The sequence below is a fragment of the Cupressus sempervirens genome, chromosome 10 (genome assembly GCF_028749045.1).
Source record: "Cupressus sempervirens isolate cs-2001-9-10 chromosome 10, ASM2874904v1, whole genome shotgun sequence".
Taxonomy (NCBI): domain Eukaryota; kingdom Viridiplantae; phylum Streptophyta; class Pinopsida; order Cupressales; family Cupressaceae; genus Cupressus; species Cupressus sempervirens.
The window spans coordinates 265,341,999-265,367,360 of NC_143127.1; the positions used below are offsets into that span (position 1 = coordinate 265,341,999).

Consider the following 25,362-nt stretch of genomic DNA (forward strand, 5'->3'; position numbering starts at 1 on the left):
AGAGTCTTGATTTCACATAATATATGTGACACAAAGTGCAATCTTGTATGTAATCAGAACTAAAAGTTTCAATACACTTAAGAATTATTCTTATGAGCACAAGTGTAGTCAAAACTTTTAGTTCCGATTACACTATGCATAACACGCAAGAAATTTTTCTTGCAAACAAGACTAAAAGTCTCGATTACACAAAATAGAAATTGTTCTGAAAGATGTAGTCGGGGTAATAAACCCCTACTACACTTAAGTGGTCATGCGTTTTGAATGCAATTAGATCTTCAAACTCCCATTGCTATTGAGCAAGTTAACTATATGTGGTTGACACTAAACATCTCGATGACACGTGATTTTTTTGTAAAAATACAACCGTACAATTGGGAATAATAATCATGATTGCAAGGGATACTACAAACTCTCAAAAATTGCAAATCAAAGCTAGAATTCTTACTGCAAAATGAAACATTGTTCAAAACAATTCCTTTGCTTCTGTGATTGTACTCTCTACTCAAGAGGGAGTTTATAAGTCACAAAAGTGCCAAGGGAAACCATTGGGAAAAACTCGAGTATTAAGAATGTGAACCTGTTTTTCAAATATGTAGATGGCAAGGCAAAAACAACAAACAGCTTTTTCTCAAAACTAACTTAAATGCATTATGAGTTTTGCAAAAAATGTCCTAAAAAACAAAGTAAGGTACGACAAGAGAAAATAGAATGGAAGAAAACAACATTGGAAAACCAATGCTTGAAACACGAAAACCAAAAGCAACACGTCTCCAAGATATCAATATAAAAACAGACACCTAATTTAGAAGTGAAAATCCCATCAAAAGGATTGAGTCAATCACAATGAATATGCAAAACTTGCACAAGAATTTCGAGAAATAATAGAGAAGCTAAAATTATTTAAATGGAAACTTGAAGTGGTTTCATTAAATTAATTGTAGCCTCGCTTGTGATCGAGACTTTAAGTCCCAACTACAAATAATTTTAAAAACTCTCAATGATGTAAATGCCCAAAATCAAATGCATTTCAAATTTTGAATTTCGATTTGCAATACACCATGCAATCACTTGTAGTGAAAATAAAAACCTCGATTTGTTGAGGAACATGTACAAAAAGACAACTTAAGACAAAAAAATCTAACAAGATAAAAACAAAAGACTTTGACCTTTGATGAAGCAAGACATAAGGATGCCAAAGATTAAGACTATGGATTGTACACCTTGAAAAGTGTGCCCAAGGAGGGTGTGGATTATGAATTGGGTAAATTCACATGGTTGTCTCCTAAATTTTGACATTGTGAAAGCTGCAAACAACAAAGCATTCATGAAGCATAAAAACAAGATGTATACACATGAATATACATAAGACATGAGATATACAAGATAAAAACAAGACTTTGACCATTGATGACACAAGATATAAGGATGCCAAAGATTAAGACTATGGAGTGTACACCTTGAAAAGTGTACCGAAGGAGTGTGGATTATGAATTGGGTAAAATTCACTTTGTCGTCTCCTAATATTTGACATTGTGAAAGCTGCAGACAATAAAGCATACATGAAGCATAAAAACAAGATATATACACATGAATATACGTAGGACATGAGATATACAAGATCAAACAAAAGACTTTGACCTTTGACGACAAAAGACATGGGGATGCCAAAGATTAACACTATGGAGAGTACACCTTGAAAAGCGTGTCTAAGGAGTGTGTGGATTATGAATTGGGTAAAATTCACATGGTTATCTCCTAATTTTTGACAATGTGAAAGTTGTGGACAACAAAGCATACATGAAACATAAAAACAAGACGTATACACATGAATATACGTAAGACATGAGATATACATGAGAAGAGTACTTATGGAGAAAACACATTGAAAACATACGAAGAAAACCTTTAAAGCATGAATGTACCCATCAATATATGTAAGGCATAAATCATGCACACGAACACCCATAAGGCATGATCATACACATGAATATACACAAGGCATGATCATATACATGAATATATTGCAAGGTGTGAATTCCCAAATGCATGTAAGGCAAGGATCATGTAATCAAGGCATGGATCGCTCATTTGAATACCAGTAAAGCATGAATCATACATGTGAATATGTATGAATAAATGAATCATATACAAGGTTTGTATACATGTATGAAGCAAAAAAATAATTACTTAAGTCATGAAGTGTACATGCGAATACATGTGGCACTAAGGCATGACACATACACCTCAATTCATTTAAGTCATGAAGCATACATGTGAATACATGCAGCATACACATAAATTCGAAGCATACACATGAATACACATAGCACAGAAAGCATAAATATGAGAGGTGCACATCTATAGGAGTGCAGCGTTGGACCATTTCATTTTAACCCCCCTCAAGAGTAGTTAACCCTAATTGGATGACAGTTAAATAGGTTTGTTCCACAGGTTGGCAGGAATGATGCTCTGATACTAATTGTAATGTCCCCTTCCAAATTTTCCCTAAAACCACAATCGCAAATAATTAGGGTTAGGCTTACATCTTACCAAAATAATATTTCCTCAATAATGTGATCTTGAATACCAATCCTACAAACACAACATGAAAACATATACAATACACATGTACATTTATACATCTAATCAATAGGATTAGTCAGATCATATCAGAAACTTAACTTACAAACATAGTGTGGTGGTGAGTCTACCAAAAACTATTTATACACCAAGCCTAATTGGGATGTCTACCACATCTGTATTGCTGGTGGCTTGTACCTACTTTCGCCAACCATATTTTGTCTCCCTACAAATAGCTTCCACCTTGTAGAATCATGCAGAGGTTTTATGGGGTGACTTGACTTGGTCGGTACCCTTTTGTCCTAGGCCGCAATGGTCAAACAAACTCTATACAAATGTTGAGCTGCTTTTCAAACAAATTCAATATTTCAAATTTTGAAAATAACAACTTGCTCTGATTTCCACCATAAACTAATCCTCCATTAGTAATTTGCCAACTATGTATATTAAATATATAGAATCTTCCAGGGGAAAATAATAGTTTTAAATTGGGTATTAACAGTAATTCAAGAACTAATTCTTGAAAAGATTCACCAAGTTCTTTTATCTTCAAAATAATCAAGCCTTGTAAAATCACTTTCAGACTTCCAAGTCAACAACTTACGGTGGAAATCTAATTTTAAAACATATTGCATATGCATATAGAGTTGCTATATTGAATCAACAAAACTAGGCGTAATTTTCCATGTTATGCTTTCACATTGAAGAATCTACATTGGAAATAGATTGTTTTGCCTGCGTGTCTGTGTATTTAATTTTCAACATTCCATCTTCTATTTGTTAAATGCATTTTGAATCATCTCAATATTGTATCCAACATTTTCGACCACTTTACTGGATCCATCTCAATAGGAAGATTAAAGTGAGTGCTTTTAATAACTGACAAAGATGTGACGCTATTCCTTGTATCTATTAAAAAATCTCACTCACTCCAGAAAAAATCATAAACAAATGGTCCAACAGTTATGAATGAAATTTACCTGTACATTAATCAGCACACCAACATTTGACTGATTCTTCGCAAATTTAAGGAAATCGAATAGAGTCATGAACTGTCCTGCATTTGCATATGCAGGATTACGAGGCATACCATAATCAGATGCAAAAGGGGAAAAAATCTGTGCTGCAATGGACCAAGAAACATATTAAGTGATGATTCCACTTTGGGGACAAGATTGCTACTCCATCCAACACAATATAATCAGGAAATGGTATTTAATCAGAGGAAATGCGTTATTCGAAAGTATCATCATACTAATTAATTACAATACTATCATGAAAAAGCCATGAGCATTTTAGAGAATTGAAAGACATTTGTAATTTACTAATTGCCTCGGCATGTACATAAATGTTTCGCAACATTTCTGATTGACACTACAACTGCACGTCTCACCAGAAAATACAAGAATTGGAAATGGAACAAAGATTTTGAAAAAGGATGTGCCAACAATATTTCCGCAGGGTCTTTGCGGAAATGAAATAGACCATTTAAAAATTTTATCACCGTACTTTTTCCAAGCAGTTGATTCAACTTTCAACTACAAGATACATACTTGTCTCTGAAATCATATCATTAGAGGCAAAACACCAAGCATTGACCAAGGAATCAATCTTACACATATGGATGTATCATGTATCCTAAGTCACAGGAAATGCCAAATTTCATCCATAAAGTTTGAATTTCTGTGAATTTTCACCCTTTCCGAACTTCATCTGAATTTTATGATATTTAATATAGTATTGTTATTTATAACAATAGTATTTTATTATTATAATATTGAGTTATATAGTTTAATTATTTGGCAATGTCAAATTATTTTGACAACTTTGTGGATATATTACTCATATTTACAAATAAATACATTTATATAAGTTAAATTTAATGTCGATTTTTTTCCAATCGAATTTCATCCGAATTTTATGATCGACGAACTCGAATTCAAATTCGAACCTTGTGACTTAGCATGTATGTGAGTTCAAGAGTGACACAAGAGCATGACTCCTGTCTTCATTTTGGTAATTGTTGGAAGAAAATCAAAACAATGTTTCCTTTTAGAAGTTACTATTATTACTAGTATCAGGGTAATGCATGTTACTATTTTCTTTTCAAGCATTTAAGCAAAAAACATACATAATGTGTGTAGTAAGAAATGCAATTAGGCTCTTCTATTGAAGAAGTGATATGTTGGAAAGTTTTGAGACTTTTGTCATTAATAGCAATCATGATAAAGGTGGAAGCCACAAGAATACAAAGGATATCTAGGACACTGGATACAAAAGCACACTATAGCAGACAGCAGTGATGAAATAAAGAAAAGTTTAGATGACAGCAGCAATCAAAAAGAAAGGTCTGTTAATATCTAGCAGACAGCATATGACAATTCAACAAATTGCCTTAATTAGCAGTAGCAGCAGCGACTATATTAACAGCAGCTTCTTTATGTTAGAACAACGATGACCAAAAACAGCTATTTTATATGGGACTAGCTAATCTCCCAACAAATTGTCCGTGTATGCATGTTATAAGACATGCTAACATATCATACCATTCCATACCAAATATGATAACGGGCAAGACGGTAACAGAAGTTTTGATTTGTATCATTATTTTAAAAATCCATTATCCAACCCAATTTTAACATAATCTTAAATCCCACCCAAAATTTTAAATCAATATCATTGTTTTCTTTTACTTTTGATGAACAAAAATTAGAAATGGAGCGGTCAGCAGAGTGGGATAGAAAATCTTCATAGGAGAGATTGTATGAGTATCTCTGCAATTTCATTGATTTTATTTATTTGATTAGATCTGTTTCGATCTCTCTATGTAATTTATTGAATGTGTATTTTCATTTTGGGCGAATGCATTCCAATGAAAAACAAACTGGTTTTGATTGTCAGATCTTAGCTGAGAATAGGCTCTTTCCAAGAGGGGATCGTAGATCTGTGTTAAGACAACTTAGAGCTGCGACCATTTCACCCAGATGCTCCAATAGGATGGGCTTGAGAAGACGGTTGGCTGCATGATTGGGATCCAATGCCATGGCTTTGAAAACCTCCAATGTTGTCTCTTTGGATCTGGCTTTCTGTTAGTGATTTGTGTACCGTGGATCCTCTACTTTCCTATCATTATTATGTTCTTGACACAGAATGGGCAATTGTGATAAGTCTGGATTCATTGTGCACGAAGAGTTCTTCTATTAAATATTTTGAAAAAAGATTGTAAGAAAATGTTTGGAAATTTTGGTATCCATTAAAGAGATAAATAGGAAGAGGACTGATGCATTTATAATCTTTTTTCTAGAGATGCACAGTCAATATTTCTTTTATGATCTGCCACTTTCTACTTCTTTAGTATTTGTTTTTGAATTTCTGCAAAACAAATTCATAAGAAAATTTATATATTCGGCCTTGCTTGTGGTTCAAAGATATTTTAAAGGAAATATGGTTATTGATGATTGAAAAATAGAGTTTGTCTCTTTTTTTCATCTATGTTTTATTAACAGACTATTATGATAGCTTTTTAAAAACAAATTAATCTCACCTATCTTTCATTGAATTTATAAAGATTTTTTATTTTATTGTAGGTTACAAAGAAGTGAAGGCCAGAAAAATATATATGGTTTTTTCTCTTTAGCTCAAAAGGAATGCACAAAATTCTAAGAAAGCCAATAATAAAAGCATAAGATCTTGTCAAGAAATTACTGAGTGTGGATTTAAACTAACTTATGCAGTTGACATCAAAATTAACCCATATGGAAAATCTCTATGCTAACAATTTGCTTATAAAATGAATCTGTTGAGTTTGTTATGCATTCAACCAATTTATGTCATTTTAATCGAGTTCAAAACGATTAGGGTTCAATTTTAATGAATACAGTCATTTGATGTTTTTTATGATAAAGATTCTAAATTAAAAGGGATGTTTAAAAAATTAAGACGACTCTTTTGGTTGGAGGGAAATTATGTTTCTACCGTAGATTATTTTAACACGATTTTTATCTATCTTATTTTATTAACAAATTGGAACTATGTTTTACAAGCTTCTTTGCATTCTTTATTAGATTTTTGACATTTTACTCCATTTATTTAAAATATATTTGTGAGAAGTTATGTGATGTCAATGACAAATCCAATATAATGTTAAATCAATATTCTTCTTTTCTGAATACAATGAACTTGCCTATCTCTTATTCTTTACAAATAATTTCAAAATTTTTTGTTTTAAATTTTTTAAAATAAATAAGATTCTTTCAAATTTGTGTATGATTGAACATGTTAAATGTTTATTATTTAAAATAATAATAATACATTAAGAATACTTATTTAAATAAATGTATATCAAGGTTTTTTCTATATACAACATGTGAAAACATATTAGCATAATGAATACCTCATATCACAATACTAATATGAAGAAAAACTAACATATTTTTGGCCATATACAATTGTGCAGTTTTGGGAATTCTTGGGTGCAGGAAAACATTGTACAGTTTTGTGCGTCGAAGGAGCTACATCGAATGAGTCAAATATCAAATGAATTCTTTCTGCTCATTCGACATTCGTAGGTCAAAAACTGTGGTGCATTTTTGTGCCTATGCAGGATCGCAGGACTGTTTGAAGCGAAGGGACTCCTTGTTGCGATGTTGTGTAGTTTCGTGCATCGAAGGAGCTAAATCAAATGAGTCAAATATCAAATGAATATCTTCCTCCATCGAATGAGTCAAATATTGAATGAATATCTTCCTGCTCATTCGGCATTCGCAGGTCAAAAACTATGGTGCATTTTTGTGCCTACACAAGATCGCGGGATTGTTTGAAGCGAAGGGGCTCCTTTTGGCGATCTCGCGATGTGCTGCAGTTTCGTGCATCGAAGGAGCTACATCGAATGAGTCAAATATCGAATAAATATCTTTCTGCTATTCGACATTCGCAAGTCGAAAACTATGGTGCATTTTTGTGCCTGCGCAAGATTGCAGGATTGTTTGAAGCGAAGGGACTCCTTGTTGCGATCTCCCGATGTTGTGCAGTTTCGTTCATGGAAGAAACTTCATCGAATGAGTTGGCCTATCGAAGGAATAGTTTTTTGCTCATTCGACACCGGGAAGTTGCGATCTTGAGATGTCGCAATCTTGCGCCACGTGACATTACAGGGTCATTTTCTACAGGATGTTTTTAATTTTCGAACTTAATTTGCAAGTTGTTTCACACAAGCATGTCAAATGAGCAATACAATCTTCCTACAAAAAGCCAAACTCCATTGATGTCAAAAAAAAATACTATGTTTTCGAGCGCCTAAGAACAATTTCGACCTACGATCATGTCAAACGAACAATAAGATCTTCATACAATAAACCACTCCTTCAATGTTGAAACACACAATTTAGGATAATAATTTTAAAATGAGGAAATAATAATAATTTAAAATAATAGTAATTGAAAAAAATTAATAATAAAATAATTATAAAAGAAGGATTGTCTTTTAAAACTAAATATGCATTTCATGTGTGATGAATTTCCATCAATCAAACCGTATAGAATGAAGTCAGGTATACTTTCCCTAACAAAGTAATCTCCATTTATTCCATTTGTTATGTCAAAGATGGATGGTATGTATGCATAATGCTAGTTGTTTAGCTCGGATGGACGATTCGTCGAGAGGATAGCTATGTCCATTTTATATAGCAAACCACTTTTTGTGTCACAATTTTCTCTATGGCCGACCTCATAAAATGGCTAACTAGCTAAAGACTATAAGTGGCTGACTAACTTTTCTCTATGGCCAACCTCATAAAATGGCTGACTAGCTTAAGACTATAAGTGGCTGACTAACTCTTTAATTATCATTACAGAAATAAAGGTACAATCCTACAAGTCTAGCCAAATTACTAAGATTAGTCACCACTTTTTGAAAAACAAATAAAAACTTGTTAAGGGCCACCTCATTTAAAAGTTGTGATCTCCTTAATAAAGCATGACTTCATAATACACATTTGTAAAGGGCAGCAATCAAGATAAAGACCTATCGTTTAATCTTCTGAAGAGATATGATCTGATTTGAGGGGAATTTCTAGAAGACATGTCTCTTCTTTATAAAAGGGTGTGATATTTAGAAATAAAAGATATATATAAACACAGAGAGAGAGAGAGAGTTTGGAGTTTAAGGACTACGTGTGTTGTGAGTGAATAAAGAAAAAGGTTAATCAGGTAAGCACAACTCTTGATGGGTATTTTATGGCCACACCAACACAGAATAAAGTGTCAAAGACATGTTATCCTCTATTGAAAAAAACCACCACATATGCTAAGATTGCACAAAAGACCATAGAGGTGACTCTAAGGTTACAACTATGAACTTGCAATTTTAGCATGGATGCGCCCGTTTGGCTTTTATGTATGTTGGTTATGCAAAGGGACTTATGCTAATTCACTTAGACTTGTTAATTTTACTTATGATGATACACTAATATGAGCACATCAACTACTCCTAACTTCTATTTGAAACAAAGTGCAAATAGGATGATGGCTTAGAAATCTATGCCACTTCTAAATCTACTCTTACTAATGGAAGATAGTGTTGAAGTTTTGGTGATACCAAACCAGTCCTAGCTTCACCTAATCAACTATGCTAAGGAAGGTGCAATCTTCAATGGATTCAAGTATAATTTTCAGATTACATATGCTCGTCACATCCATAATTATGCAATTCAATGATGACCAAGTAATTGAAGAAGTGCTTGCAATGTGGCCCAAACTAACCTTGTACTGTTGTTTGCAATCAACAAACACCAATAGGTACTAGTTTCACCATACTTTCAACAACCAGAAGATCTTTCATCATCTAATTAATATTCAACTACTTTGCTTAAACTTTTTGCAGTCTTACTCAACTTAAGCCAATTTAAACTAAATGAGGAATGTAGAAAACCATGCAATACTCCAAAAGTCACAAGTATTCACCATGAAAAGACAACAATGAATAAGGAGCAATTCTGATAGTATATTAGCAACAATTTCTTCAACAAAACTCTCTTGCAAATAAGAGGAGCAAGCCTTGTATATGGAACTCAAGTACAATGAACAACCCAAATTGATTTGAGATCAATGGCCCAAATCATCTTGTTGTCCTACATTTTGTCACCAAAAAATGTTGGTAACAGCACCAAACTTTTCCAAGCTAGTTTCGCATTTCTCTAAGCTTGAATTTGATATTTAATTGTTTAATATAAATCGATTGATCCATTTTAATTCAACTATCAAATTGTTTTATTGAAGGCCTTCATCAAGACTTTTCCGTTTTGCTTTATGTCGAGCCTTTACTTGATTTTTGAAGCCTTCACAATCCATTTTTTGCTTTTGAGTTTGCGTTTGCTTCTTTTTAGTCGTTTGCTTTTGCTCATGTCATGCCTTTCAATTTCCCCTTCGATTCGGTCTAACCTAGAAGTCAATCGGAGTTGTCAGTCAAGAGATATGGTCATTTTAGTGCCCAAAAAGTGGACCTTTTTGATACAACAACACGAATTAAAAATATGATGTTATATTTTCAATTTGTCATTCACTTTTTCAAAAATATAATATCTTACTCACTTTTTGTTATGTTTTTAAGTTACTTTTACTTTAAATTTATAACTTAAAGTGACTATAGTGCACTTTATGTTATAATTTTAAGTTGAATTACTTTTTAAATTACACTTAAAGTAACTATAGAACTATATAGTTACATTTTAAATTTTTTGTTTTAAAATCAAATACTTATTTAAATGTCACTTTAAAATCATGTTTGTGTTATATTGAATAATATGATAAATGAATATTATTTTTTACCCATATTGAGGACATTTTTATAATTTTAAGTGAAATACATGACTTAAAGGCCTCTAAAGTGGACTTTTTATGTGCAATCGCATGTCAAAACCAGAGTAACGAGAATCGCCCAAAAATCACGTGAATCGGCAATTCAGCGATCAAATTCATGGATGGCGATTTTTTTGGAGTCGGAAATCGCCATCGCCGATTTCATCGGGTGAATCGCTTGAATTGCCCAAATCGGCAATTCATCCAAAAAATCGCCCAAATCACCTGATAAAATCACCAAGAAATCGCCCGCGGCCAGTAAAGTATGGACTTGTAAAATTTTAAAAAATCACTTGTTTTTTTTTACTTTCTTTTTGACCTATTCTCTTTGTTATAACCCTAAAGGGCCTTCTATTTGTTTAACATGAGTAGAAGAGAGGAAGAGAAAAGAAAAGCCATAGGTTTCTAACCGGCAAGAAGGAAGAGCACAAAAGAGATCAACAATCCATTTGGGGAGGCCATCAATTGCATTGGGAGCATTAAGAAACCAATCTCAACACTCCTCAACTCATTTGCAAGAGGTAAGTGCTCATTTTTTTTTTTGCATGTTAGTGTATTATGCATTTTTTGTTAAATTTTTAGTGTATTATGCATTTTTTGTTAAATTTTTATAGTTTTCAAGATTTTTAGTTTAGATCTTGAATGTTCTTTATTTTTACTAAGTTGCAAACTAGGGTTTGTTGTTTTGTAGCTTTTATTAGCTTCAAACTTTGATATTTTACATTAAAAAATTTATTGCAGCAGCCTTTGCTTTCATTTTTCGCAAATTCGCAATGGGTAGAAAAGATGAATGTTGGAAATATAACGAAGAGTTTCCTGGAAGAACCAAATATCAAACAAAATGTATTTTTTGTAAAGAAAAAATAACTTTTGGGGGTATTTATAGATTGAAATACCACATTGCTACTATACCTGGACACGATGTTACAATTTGCACTCACCAAACTCCTGAGGCAAAACGCACTTGCTTAATGGTATTAGAAAAAATTGAAAAAGACAACGCCAATAGGAAAATGCAACTTGAAGGGTTAAGGGGTATTGGCTCCCATGTTCCCGCATCCACATCTGCATCTGCATCAGCTTCCGCATCCGTAGGTTGTGTTGGAGAGGGTTCTTCTAAGCCTCCTTTTTATCCTAGTTCTTCTACTCGTGCTAGTGCTAGTGCTAGTGCTAGTCAGTCACATACTGAGACAGAGTCCCACACCAACCTATTGCAACCTAGAGTGCGGAAAAACAGAATGGATAGTTACTTTGTGCCCCGCACTACTCCTGGTTCCCAACCCACGCTTGAGGGCATGGGTTTGAACAAGGAGATTCATGATGCTGCCAGAAAGGAGATATGCAAATTTTGGTACTTTTGAAACATTCCATTTATTGCAGCCAGGTAATTGATTCTTTTTTCTTTGTTTTCTTTAAAGTTAAAATTAAAAGTAAAAGTAAAACTTTAATTATATCTACTTGTTTTATAATTTGAGTCTTTGACATCTAAATTTTTATTTGTGATAGGGCTCCTTATTGGCAGAACATGATAGATGCGGTTGCTATTTGTAGTCCGGGGTTTAAAACCCCAACTGAGGCTGAGTTGAGCAAATACCTCTTGGATGAGATGGTAGAGGACATGAGGGTTGAGCTCGAGGAGAACCGAAAGGAGTGGATTACAAAGGGTTGCACCATCATGGCTGATGGTTGGACAGATAGGAGGAATAGAACACTCCACAATTTTCTTGTATCCTGTGGAGGTGATTGATCATTCTACTTTCCTACATACATAATTGTAAATTTTGATTTGTTGAATGCTAATTTGTTGATGATCTATTTAATATTCTAATTTGTTGTTTTGTTACTTGTAGGATATACCATGTTCATTAAATCCATCGATGCTTCCGCACATTTAAAAAATGCCACATACTTATGTGAGGCTATTGAGGAAGTCATAGCAGAGGTGGGAGAACAAAATGTGATCCAAGTGGTGACGGATAATGCAGCAAGTTATGTTGCTGCAAGTAAACTTCTAACTTTTCAAGTTTTGAAAATAAATTTATTTGAATTTTGAAATTTGAATTTCTAATTGACTTAAAATTGTTATAAGTAAACTTTTGATGGAGAGGCACCCCACCATATTTTGGTCCCCTTGTGCGGCACACTGCATTGACCTCATGTTGGAGGAAATTGGCAAACTTGAGTTTGTCAAGTCATGTGTGTAAAGGGCAAAAAACATATGCAAATTTATTTATAATCATTCATTTGTCCTTAGCACAATGAGGAAGTACACAGAAGGCAAGGAGTTAGCTCGCCCAGGTATCACGAGGTTTGCCTCGAATTTCATCACCTTCCAGTTCTTGTTGACATCAAGGGATGAATTGAGGAGCATGTTTGTTGGGCAGGACTGGATTTCCTCTTCCTATGCGACGACCACTGCAAGGATAGATGTGGCGGATTGCATATTTGATGAGGATGGTTTTTGGAAACCCGCTAGAGAAATCCTGAAGGTAAATTTATTGCAATTTAACATTTAGTATTTTACTTTTACTTTAAGTAATATTATTTTATATTTAAGTTTTGACTCAAATTTTTTGTTTTACTTTATATGTAGGTCACTGAGCCCCTTATAGCTTTGCTACAAACTGCTGATGGGGAGAAGCCCTCTATGGGCTTCATTTATGAGGGCATGGATAGGGCCAAGAAGGCCATCAGAGCCCAATATGCAGGAGTGTAGGAGAGGTATGGCCCTATTTGGGACATCATCGATAGGAGATAGCAGAATCAGCTCCATCGACCCATCCATGCAGCAGCTTACTTTCTGAATCCAACATTTCGTTTCCATCCTGAGTTCAAGGCAGATGCGAAGATTCTCACTGGCTTATACACAATGATTCACAGGTTGAGTAGCGATGAAGATAGCACTACTGCAACTGTTAAGTTAGACCAGTTCAACAATAAAGAGGGGCCACTTTTCTCTCGCAGGATGGCCATAAATGCTCAAACAACACTACAGCCAGGTAAAAATTAAATAATATATTCAATGTTCATGAATCTAGATTCTAAACTTAAAATTGATTATGTAATTTTAGAGTTAACTTGTAATTTGTAAATGAGACTAATTGTTTCTATTTTCCCTTATTGCAGATAGATGGTGGCAAATGTCCAAAATTTCAAAAAATTGTCATCCGTATTCTAAATCAGCCAAGCAGCGCTTCTGGATGTGAGCGCAATTGGTCCATGTTCGAGCACATCCATTTGAAGAGGAGAAACAGGTTGACAATGCAGAAGTTGTATGATATTGTCTTTATTCATTACAACCTCCGTCTTAGGATCAGACAAATTTTGGGCACTGACTCCTCTCTGATCATTCTGGAGGAGATTGATCCAGAATCAGAGTGGCTCACAGAGGTTGTGGATCCAGTCTTCACTGAGGAAGACCGTGTGTGGGTTAACCAAGTGGATATAGAGGCTGAGGCAACTAGAGCACGTTCTTCAAGCATTGGTAGACGCACACATGCACGCACAGGCACAGGCCCTAGCGACGTTCGTGAGCCCATCTTACATGTGGGAGATATGGCTCGGCAGTCCTCTAGGACCTACATTAGACGCCTTGCTACTAGGCAGATTGGATACTCAAAGGCTAAGGCTGAGGCTACAGCCGAGCTTCAAGATGATGTTGAGGATGATGATGATGACTATAAGTCTGAGGCTTGAGCTGGAGCCTTGTTTTTATATTTTGTTTACAGATATTGATACTGAATCATTGATAGACATGTTTCAAAATTTCATGCATCTTCATCTTAGATTCTTACATACATTTATGATTTGATGTCTTATGGATCGTCTTACATGCATTCTATGATTTAAATCATTATAATCATTTGATTTCTATTTACTTCAGCTAGCCTACAATTTACATTTTAGCTAACATAGTTACGTATGTGATGGATTTTATGTTCCATGTTTATGTATGTTAAGTTTTAACTTCTATTTGATGATGTTATAGTGTGTTTAAGTTATATTCAATAAAGGGTGCTGAAATAAGTTTTAAATTGTTAAAATCTTTAAATTTAAAGCTTTTTTTCAAATTTGCCGATTCATCGCCGATTCATTGCCGATTCACGATTCGATTCGGCCTTGCCGATTCCGATTCTTGTTACTTTGGTCAAAACTATGAAAAGTGGAAACTTTTCATGTTATTACATATAAAACTCACTTTTGACGATACTTTTCATGCCATTACATCAAAAGCTTATGAAAGTGGACCTTTTTGATGCAATGACACGAAAAGTAGAGTTTTTATGCTTAAGCATCAAAAAGGTGAGACATGTTTTAAAATATGTAAGTGACCTCAAAAGGTTCGATTTTGCATAAAGACATGTTTTAAAATATGCAATCACTGTTAAAATGTCCGATTTTGAGAAGGAAATGTGTTCTTGCTCCCCAAGAATTTGATTTTGGCCATAACTCAAGATTTTCTTCATGGATTTGAAAGAAATCTTTTGCATTCAAGGCATTTGTGCTTGGTGATCATTTTGCTTCCATCAAAAATGAGTTTAATGAGCTAAAAAACGTTTTTGGGAGTCCAAATCTAGGGCACATTTTTGGAAAAATCTTCAAAAAAATGCTTTTTTAATACATGTTTTTGCTCCAATCCAAATCGATTTGGCATTTTAAGTGTTTGTCATTGCATTGTGATGCACATTTTCAACTTTAGAAGCTAAAAACGAATTCACTTCATGTCTTTTATGAATCACGTTTTTGCTTAAAATGCCTGGAAAATTGGGATTTTAATCCACTTTTATGCATTTTGAACCCACTTTTTTGCATTTTGATAAATGTATATGCATTTGGGAAGTCGTTTTTGCATTCACAAGTCAAAAATGACTCGAAAACATGCATTTTTTGGCCACGTTTTTGCAAAAACGGCGCAGATTTTTGAATAAAAAAGTCATCATTTTGTTCGAAAAACTCAAAAAATTGCATTTTCAACCCATACTTTTCATCAAGAGGGATTGTTTTTGAGTTTTAAATGCATGATATTGTCTTTGGGGATCATTTATTTGGCACTTTCATGTCAAATTCGACCATTGAATGTTTATTACATGCAAGTGCAGAAAAAGTCTAAAGGTTGTTTGAAAATTCGGATTTAAGGGAGAATTGGTCTTAAGTCTATAAAACTTGTTATTTTGGCTCTTTCTCCTTCATTTTTGGCACTTAATCTTTATGTAAGTGGACTCTTTCTAACTTGCTCATCAATTCATGCTTATCTTGTTATTTCCATGCATATCATTGCTTGATGATTGTTATTTGTCCATATATATGCCATGAAATGTGCATTTTGCCTTTAAAAAGGATGAAAACTCTCATTTTCACACTTTTGGAATTTCCCCAAACTCCAAATTCGAATTTGCATGTTGAAGTGGCTTTCTTCTTGACATGTTTTGAGTCTTTGGCCAAAGGCATGTGTTTGTTTTTGTGCTTTGTGCTTGCTTGTTGGTTTTCTCCATTTTGGAAGAAATTGCAAGTTCTTTCCCAAGAATTTGAGCACGTTTCACTTCACTCCACTTTCCATTTCCATGTCACAACACTTCATCTCTCACTCAATGAAATGCAATTACATGTTTTTCATCCCATTCGCCATCCACATATGCATGTAATCCCATTTTCCACTTTCGTTTTCACTCATCTCACTCACACGACACGATTGCATCTAAAAGGTCCGATTTTGATTAAAAGACACTTTTTGAAAAGTCAAAAAGATGTCATGTGCATGTTTTCCCATGTACTTTGACCTTACTTTTCCTCAAAGGCATCTATAAAGTTCATTTTCACCTCTCCATATGCATTCGCACCTCCATGAGCAAATACATGCGTCCGCACCTTTCCATGCTTTCCATCTCATCCTTTATCCCTTGTTGCATGTTGCATTTACATGTAATCCATTTTCTATGCAATGATATCTTGAAAGCCCAAGTCACATTTTTTAAATCAGCAATCTCCATTTGCACACATTCCCATGCGCCAAGCACTTTACTTCAAAAAAAAAAAAAAAACGGTAAAGGTGCTAATGGAAAGTTATTCCGAGTGTACATCCAAACATCATCAAGAAGGTTTTCAAAGTGTCAAAGACTCCAATTTGTGCTCATCTACAAAGGAGAATTCACGACAACTTGAGCGAGAAAAGATGGATCAAATCAAGTTTCCACATGACAACGAACAATTCATCAAAGTCAAAGGTTATCAAAAGATGCAAGACCATGGTTATCAAGATGAATGCAGCAATACAAAGTACAAGAACTCCCAATCCTATGATCATCCGGGATTGCATCATCAAGTACAAGGCCCTTCAGAATTGTTTCCTTCTCTTCTGTCTTCTTTCTTCTTATTTTATGTTAGTAGTTGTTTAGAACGCATTACATGGAAAAGTGTAATTACATGTAATGTGAGTTACATGTATGTAAAAGGATATAATGCAAATTGTATGTGCAGTTGCATGTAACCCTTTATTTTCTCCTATAGTTAGACTAGGTCAAAGTTGGTTGAGTTGCTCTCACTTTTTCTCAACTTCTTTGCCTATATAAAGGACTGCCCCCCTCATTGTAAAAATCATCATTATCTTTATGCAAGAGAGCTCTGGAGAAATTGTGCCAGCAAAACTTTGTTTGTGAGCACTATTTTGAGAGAAAGTGAATACAAAGGAGCATTTGAGACTTAACTTTGATTAAGTGAGATTGTTATTTATGTGAATTGTAAGCTTTGTCTATAATTCATTCAAGTTATCTTTGATTTGTACCATCTTTTGTTATTGGTATTGTATCTCGTGAATTAATAGAAAAGAGTTAAAAAACAATTGAAGCCAGAGTTTTGACCAGGAACAATTGTGAAAATCTATAGCTAGAAGCTTTGTTTGTAGCTTGTATTTTCGTCTTAATTCGCAAGATAGTTAGATTGTTCTTACTTTTAGGAGTTTTTGTGCCCTAATTGTAAAGTTTTTTACATATAGAAGTATGACCAGACTTAGAGCCAACCTGGTACATTTTAGCTAGCCTTTGAGTTAGTAAAAGTTTGTCAATATCATTGTTTCTAGCTCTTGATAGAAGTGTAGTTAGAGATTCACCTTGCCCATTATTCGCTCTACGAGTAAGTGGATCCTTTCTTGAAAATTAAGAAGAAAGGATACTAGTAACACCCTGTTTATAAATCTCTCAACTTCTTGCTTACCTTGAGTTGATCCAAGGAACGATGAGAAGGGAGGGCCTTCCCTTTAAGGTAGGAGAGACTCTATCTCACACGTTGTGGCTGGTCATCCTATTTTGCGACTAGATTTTTACCCAAACTGTCGGTTGCAAAATATCCACCCAACACATCCGACAAAGCCCTAATTTGGGTTGTTACAACAACCATTAATAAGCAATAAATGTTGTCTAATCAAAATGAAGCACTTATCTAGGAACCAATAAGAAAGTTCAGTACCTCATAGGCTCATGAAGAAGCTTGTTTCCCTTATCCTTTTCTTTAGTTGCAAATTGAATGAACCTAGACATGATATTGTCGAGCTCCTCCATAGGTACACTTGACATATCCTGGACCTTCCATTTAGCAACCTCAAAGTCAATTGTATATGTGGCAAGAGTCTTTTCCCATTCAAATGCATAATATCTACATGTAGTCATGAAAGTTTTGAATGATGAAGCACCTTTCAACTGTTTCCTCCTAATGGTATTGGTGGCTTTGAAGTAGATGGCCTTAAATCTTTTCTTTCAATATTTCTACATTCATTTTTCCCTCTTTGAATTCATTAAACCTGAAGGCTTCCTTTACCGTATCGGAGATTTCATCTTAGATCCCTTTGATTGCATCCTTTAGCCATTTAAAGGCACACTTCACTTTTTCAAGCGTATCTTGCTTCAAAGCTAATCCACAATACCATCCCTAAGATCAATCACCTCATTTACTATTATCACCTTCCCTTTTCCAACATATGACGTGACATCTTTCAATACTTGCAATCTTGGGATAGTCTTCTCCATGATCAAGGAAACTCTCCATATTATGTGCAAAGCTTGGATTCTATTCCAAACAAAAATCGACATTTCATAAATCTCCATGAACTCCTTAATGAAATAGTTCCATGATCATGCCTTTATCTCTTAAGTCATTGTTTTCATCATCTCAATATTATCAATTGACTCTGTTGGAAGCATTATGCGAATAGCAAACACCACATTGTTTTGTTGTATCGGATTCGTAAAGTGTTGGATGTAGTCTTTCAATCATCTAGCCTCTTCCTTGCATTGCTTCTTCTCGTCAACTTCATTGCTCAATCTTTCTTCTAGGACTCAGATCCACAAGCATCCTCAATTACTTGCTTTTGTGTAGCCATTCTCAAGTTAGCTACAATCTCATAGTACTATGAGAGGATATCTTCCTTCAACTTTCAACATTTGGGATGCCAATCTCAACACTCCGAGCACATGAACTATCTCCTCTGATTTTTGAAAACTTCTTTGTCGACTTTTTCTCCTTTCCTTAAAGATTTTCAATGTTCTCAATTGATTGTTTCTTCATAACTTCCTCTTTCTTCAACATTTCTCATAACCATGCACACGCAATACACTCTCCAATAAGTCATTGTTTTCATCATCTCAATATTATCAATTGACTCTGTTGGAAGCATTATGCGAATAGCAAACACCACATTGTTTTGTTGTATCAGATTCGTGAAGTGTTGGATGTAGTCTTTCAATCATCTAGCCTCTTCCTTGCATTGCTTCTTCTCATCAACTTCATTGCTCAATCTTTCTTCTAGGACTCAAATCCACAAGCATCCTCAATTTCTTGCTTTTGTGTAGCCATTCTCAAGTTAGCTACAATCTCATAGTACTGTTCAACATTTGGGATGCCAATCTTAACACTCCGAGCACATGAACTATCTCCTCTGATCTTTGAAAACTTCTTTGTCGACTTTTCCTCCTTTCCTTAAAGATTTTCAATGTTCTCAATTGATTGTTTATTCATAACTTCCTCTTTCTTCAACATTTCTCATAACCATGCACATGCAATACATGTAATGTCCCCCACTTAGCCAGTTTGGAGATATGTTGTCGTTAGCCCATTTTTGTATGGTCCCGAGGGCTAACCAGGACTTCCAAAGGGATCTTGAGGTTATTTGGCCTAGTCAAATTTAATTACAGGCCAAACGGAGTTCGTTTGTTGGGTTTTCGGAAAGACTTACTATTTTTACTAGGCCAATAAGGGGATGCAGTGCCTTCAATTTTCAGTGACAGGATGAGATGCGTTTTGTTGGGCTCTTTCTGATGAGCTATTATATGTGGGATTTCGAGTTTATTTGGTATATTATTTTAATGTTTGAAGTTACAACGGTAAAGTGACTATTTAAATTAAATATTATAATGCTTCATAAAGTCACTTTATAAAAAATCAAGAGTCCCCCTTTTGAGTACATACATGGACTTTGTAAAAAGAAAAAAAGAAGCAATATTAAAACTCATGTATTATCCCACATTGGCAAGACGGAAGCGTGGAGCAAGTGAGGAAGGGATTAAAAGAAAGAGGACAGCTCTCATTTAGGCATCCTTGGAAATATCAAATAAATTGGAAAATTTGTTGGAGATTATGTCTCAATAGTTTGAAGGACGAAATCCCTTCAAGCTGAAAATCTTGACGCCATTGAAAGATATGGTCTTGAGATTCAAAAGGGTAGTAGTCTGAAAAAGCAGATACGAAAAAGCAGTCCGAAAAAGCAGAACCAAAAAAATAGGCCGAAAAAGCAGTCCGAAAAAAGCGGAACCGAAAAAGCAAGCTGAAAAAGCGGGTGTGAAAAAGCAGTTCGAAAAAAGCGAAGTAGAAGGGGCAGCATAGGAGAAAATTATTACAGCCATCTACAACCAGGTTCTTTGTTATGTATTGTTTTTTTAGGGTGTTATAAGCTTTCAGCTATAAGTGTGCATTATACCAGCATTATCATTTTGTAATCCATGTAAATGCCAAAGTCTTGGCCATATTTCATGAGCATTGTAATTTTCATTGCAATTAAGAAGATAATAGTTGCTGGTGCCATTTAAGCAATTTAATATCATTATTTATCAGCTAGTTAGTTTGCATACCAACTGTTTGTAAAAATGCCAGTTGGCTATAGGTGTTCATTTCTCATGCTTAGATCATATATATGCACTGAATATTGTCAAAATTAGTAGCACACTCATGTTAGGTCATTGTGTAGTCCATTGTAGTCTTCTAGCACAAGATTTTCATTGATGCAAATTGAAGAAAAAGTCATTTGAAGCTAGCTGAAATACTATATCAGTCATACGTCCCTTGCATGTGAATTGTTTGATGAAATTCCTTGAGTTTTTCATCAGCATTTTCTTGAGGGCAGATTAGAGGTGGGTTATTACAATACACTCTCCCAATTCATTGTTTGGTTCTCCTTCTTCTTGATCTTTATCTCCTTGATTACACCATCTTGATTTTCTCTTTCTTTTGGTGTCACAGTCATGTTCTTATTCAAGTTTCCATCTAGGAAACCCATTTAACCTTCTTCAAGAATATCATCAATATTGATCACATTATCATGCTTGTCCAAAAGACCTTCTCTCCTTTGTGGAGGAGAATCCTCTTCTTGCTCTTGTTGATCCAATGGAGAATAGTCGAAACTTGGACTTATACTAGCTTCTGGTTCTATCACAACTTCTCGAGGTGCTTCCTTAGTTTTGGTGGGTGTGATATTGTCTTGTGTTGAAGAAGCATTACCTTTCAATTGAGTGACGCTTGATTTTTGCTTCTTGGGTGGTGATCCTTGAATTTATGTCTCCTTCATTTTTATGCCTTCAATTTGTGAAGCTTTGTCTCTTTTTTCCTTTCTTGCTACTCTTGCCTTCTTGCTTATCGTTGACTTCGTGTGGCTATTCAAGTGATTCTTCCTCAAGCTCTTCCACATCCTATATCGATTCACAAGTCCATCGGATTCCTCTCTTCCTCAAATTTTACATTTTTTTATTCAACCATTCTTAAGTGAAGAGTGTGATTGGTTCATTAAAGTCTTCAAATCAATTCATGATCTTTGAACCAATCAATGGGTTCTAACTCTTGACTATTTTTTGTCATAAAATCTTTTTTAATAAAGTTGTCAGCATCCTTTTACTGATCAAAAACCTGAGCAGCTGATCACTTTTACTTCTAATCATCTCCGTGGTTAATCTTGACAACATTCTTTTTGATAAGTAGGAGATAATTTCCACAGCAAGTCAAATTGTGATATTGCTATCAGGATTTAACTGTGTGATTTTGAGTCAAACTCATTGACCTACGTTTCATGAGTAGTGATTCAACATGAATCCATCTCTCATGAGAATAAATGGAACACTTAGCACTCATTGGATCTAGGTGATGCTCACAGGGGTGAAGCACCAAGGCTTCCCAGGAGGTCACCCATCCCAGTACTACTCCAGCCTAAGCACGCTTAACATTTTTTTTCTCGCCTCGAAATTGTTAGCAACATCTGTCCAATTTTCTTCTAAGTGTTGTTTGTTTCCATAAGCCTTCCTAGTCTACTTACATGAATCAAAATTCCTCCTCGCACGATAGGAACCCAATGCATAATGATCAAATTATTTCTTCATTGCTCAACTACTTGAAGTGATGGACAAGTTTCCATTGAATTCCCAAGATGAACTAGAAACATAACCCCATGCTTTTGTTTATGCTTCTGATTTTATCATATGTGAGAAATTGTCTTGAAACTTCCATCACCAATAGTTTGTTTGTTGAATATATCGGAAGCCTTTTGGGACACAATGAATTTCTTAACACTCTTATAAATTTAGAAACTAAATATACCATGAGCCATACTTCTTTATCAATTTCTTAGTTTCATCAAATAGTCTCTTGTGAGGGTCTTCTTGCAATGGCCTAACAAAGCGAATGCCAAATGTTATCGTTGGATATTTTAAAAACTGCCCTTTCTTGATAAGAACTTCCCCCTAAATTGAGATTGAAATATGACTCCTTTAACTAGTTCGCCCTTTGAAATTTGCTCTTCTTTTAAGTACTTAAGTCGAATGGTTTTGGTGGTGAAATGAATTTCACCACCTCTCCTTCATAGGCATTTTAGGCCAAAAGGTACAACTCTTAACTCGACTGACCTAGTTAGGAATAAAATGGAGATTTTAAACTCTAATTCCCTCCATCCTCCAAACGTTTCAATTTGATGTGAATTTAATTTCAATTTTAATTAGTTTTTCTCCTCTTAGGCTAACTTGACTTAGCAATTTTATCAATTTGGGAGTCAAAAACATCTCTATAGTCGAATTGTACAAGCTTTAATGTTAGGCAGGTTTTTGACATGGGTTACAACTTAAAATTCCAACACTTGTTCGGATTCTCCCTTTCTGCTGGAACTTGTGTTCCAACACTTGGTCGGATTCCAACCATGTGTTAGAACTCTTCCTTTTCCACAATTTGGCATTAAGTTACCCAACGAAAACTTCTTGTTTGCCCTCCATGATTTTGTTCTCCTCTTTTGAGCTCAATCTGATGCTCCTTGATCTGATTTTTGTTGAGCGTTGATTGAATTTCAAAGGCCTGATCTTAATCTCACTTCAATTTGAAATCTGATTGTCAAACTCCAAGAAAGCTTCACTTGAATTTCCTGCTCACAAACTTAGTTTTGATTTCTCATCATCTTGGAAATTGAATTTCGTCTCCATGAGAGATTGGACCTCTTTGAGCAGCCCCTAGTCTTGGGCAGAATCAAGACATGGTTGAAATTGCCGTCATGTTTGAAGTCAGGTATGAGAAGGCTGGAATTTGAATTCCAAGGGGAGGTTGGAATCTGATCTTCCCTTGGAAATCCAGTTACAAGGGGTGATCAGAGTCCGACAACCTCTTAAAACATTTTGAAGGCTGCCAACAAATGTTAAGTGTTGGGGTCTCTTCCTTCTGAAACTGGAATTCCCCTCCTTTTCTTGTCCAAACTTCCCCATTATCATCTTTTTCTCTGATTTCAGTCATGTTTGTGTCAGATCTGAATGTTGAGATCTTATTTCTCATGCTTCAATGCTCAGATTTCATCCATTTTGCCATCTTGATTTCACAATCCTTGGATTCAAGCCCTCTCTTTCTTCACCAGAGTTCAACTTGAATTCCGAATCAGATTTTCTTCTCTTTTAATTTTAAAGATTAGAATTTGTACTTCAAATCAATCCTTAGAAATCCTTCCTATCAAACCTTCAACTAAGGCTTACTTCCATTCTTCGAACTCTCAAGTATTGTATGCCTTATTAGCAACTCCACTCTCTCTGTGGTTCAACTCTCCATTTGACAAGACTTGCACCTAGAGTTGTTCAAATATAGCCTGCTGACTCGAGGATTGACACCGAAGGTCAACTAAGAAAACTACCCTGCCATGAAGCAAAAGAAAGGATTCCCATTTGCAATGGGGTGATGGTGTGAAATGGTCACAACACCAATTTGAGAAGAAAATAGATTCAAGCGGCAGATTCTATATGAAGCAACTGTAATCTTCTTGAAATAAATTCAAGATTACATTATAAGCAACTTGTAAAAAACCATACGGCAGATTTGTGAAAAATAATATAGCAGACTTTAATCAGATTCAAGGAGTACGCAAAAAGATCTTGAAGAGGTGATTGTAATCCCTTTGTGGCAGATTTGTTTGACTATTATTGCAGATATGGAAGAAAGTTTTAACTCATGTTATTAATTCTTGTTCCAAAATGAATGAGGGATTGACACCTCCAGTGAGTTGGCACTCCCAAATTGGATGAGGGATTGGTGCCTCTAAAACTGTAAAGAGATTGTTATTTATATAAAGCAAACATACTGCCGCAATATTCTCCCTTTTAGGGTTTGCAGAGAAAAATTGTGTTCTTGTATTCTTTGCATTTGGATAGTTCTCAAAAGTTAAGTTGCATTTTGAAAATGTGATTATGTGATTGTATACTGATTCACCAACCACCCCCACCCGCCCCCCCCTCCAAACAGGGTTGCAAACAATATAATTATGTAAGCAAACAAAGTAAGGTATATGTTGCATATTTGTTTGCATGTACTTGATTTAGAGCCTCATTCGTGTTGTTGAATTGATTGAAGATCTTAGGCTTGTAAAAGGGCTATTTCAGGGCTTATAATAGGTTCAATTTCGACACACAAAATAGTTATTTATCTTAGCCTAATCCATACCAATAATTAATTACTTAAAACAATTAAGTGCGTAACATAAATTTGAAGCCTTCATAACTACAATTCTAGAACACCGTAAGTTGAGAAATTCTACAAGCTTGTAAATACTATATTGGGATCAATATCTGTGCCAAAATGTTGCATTTGGATGTTTCTAATCATGAGTCTTTCTTATCCTAGCATCTTAAGACAAATTTCGAGGATATGATAGAAAGTTGTATGGACTTTCTCCACCGACTGCAAGAAATTATCTCCAAATAGCAAATCTCAAATCATATGACTCTTTTATACAGACAATAGTAAATGTGAGCCTAGATCCCTGAGCAATGAACTTCTATTTATCATGAAACTTAAGAAGAAATGAAAGGAAGAAAATAAAGTTAATATTACAATGACCAAGAGAAAGTCAATAAGACCGAGACAGAGACAGAGAGAAGATATAGTCACAAAAATATTTTAATAACCTTTGAGTCCTGATCCATGTTACCTCAAGTTGATGAGGCCCAGGGAAGATTTCCTTAAAATAAAAGCAACTTCCAAAGCTAGTAAAGTTACTACCAATGGAGCTATACTCTTATCACTGAAAAGTATACACTAACCCCTAGATAAAATTATTACCAAAAAGTGTACATAGAAAGCACTATCAAAATACATCATAATGTTCCCATTCTTTGTAAGCATAAGAGTTCAAGGGATTACCCTATTCTTTTGACCCTC

The 25,362-nt window shown here is 34.8% G+C and overlaps 1 protein-coding gene across 1 annotated transcript in view; it reads right to left on the bottom strand.

The window, feature by feature from the left end:
* The window catches only part of LOC149533652 (glycerophosphodiester phosphodiesterase GDPDL7-like), a 130,930-nt gene that overhangs the window by 23,887 nt on the left and 81,681 nt on the right, over nt 1-25,362 (bottom strand). The window contains exon 7 of the mRNA XM_089807086.1: nt 3,564-3,706. Within this exon, the coding sequence (XP_089663212.1) occupies nt 3,564-3,706 (143 nt within the window). The remainder of the gene's footprint in view (nt 1-3,563; nt 3,707-25,362) is intronic.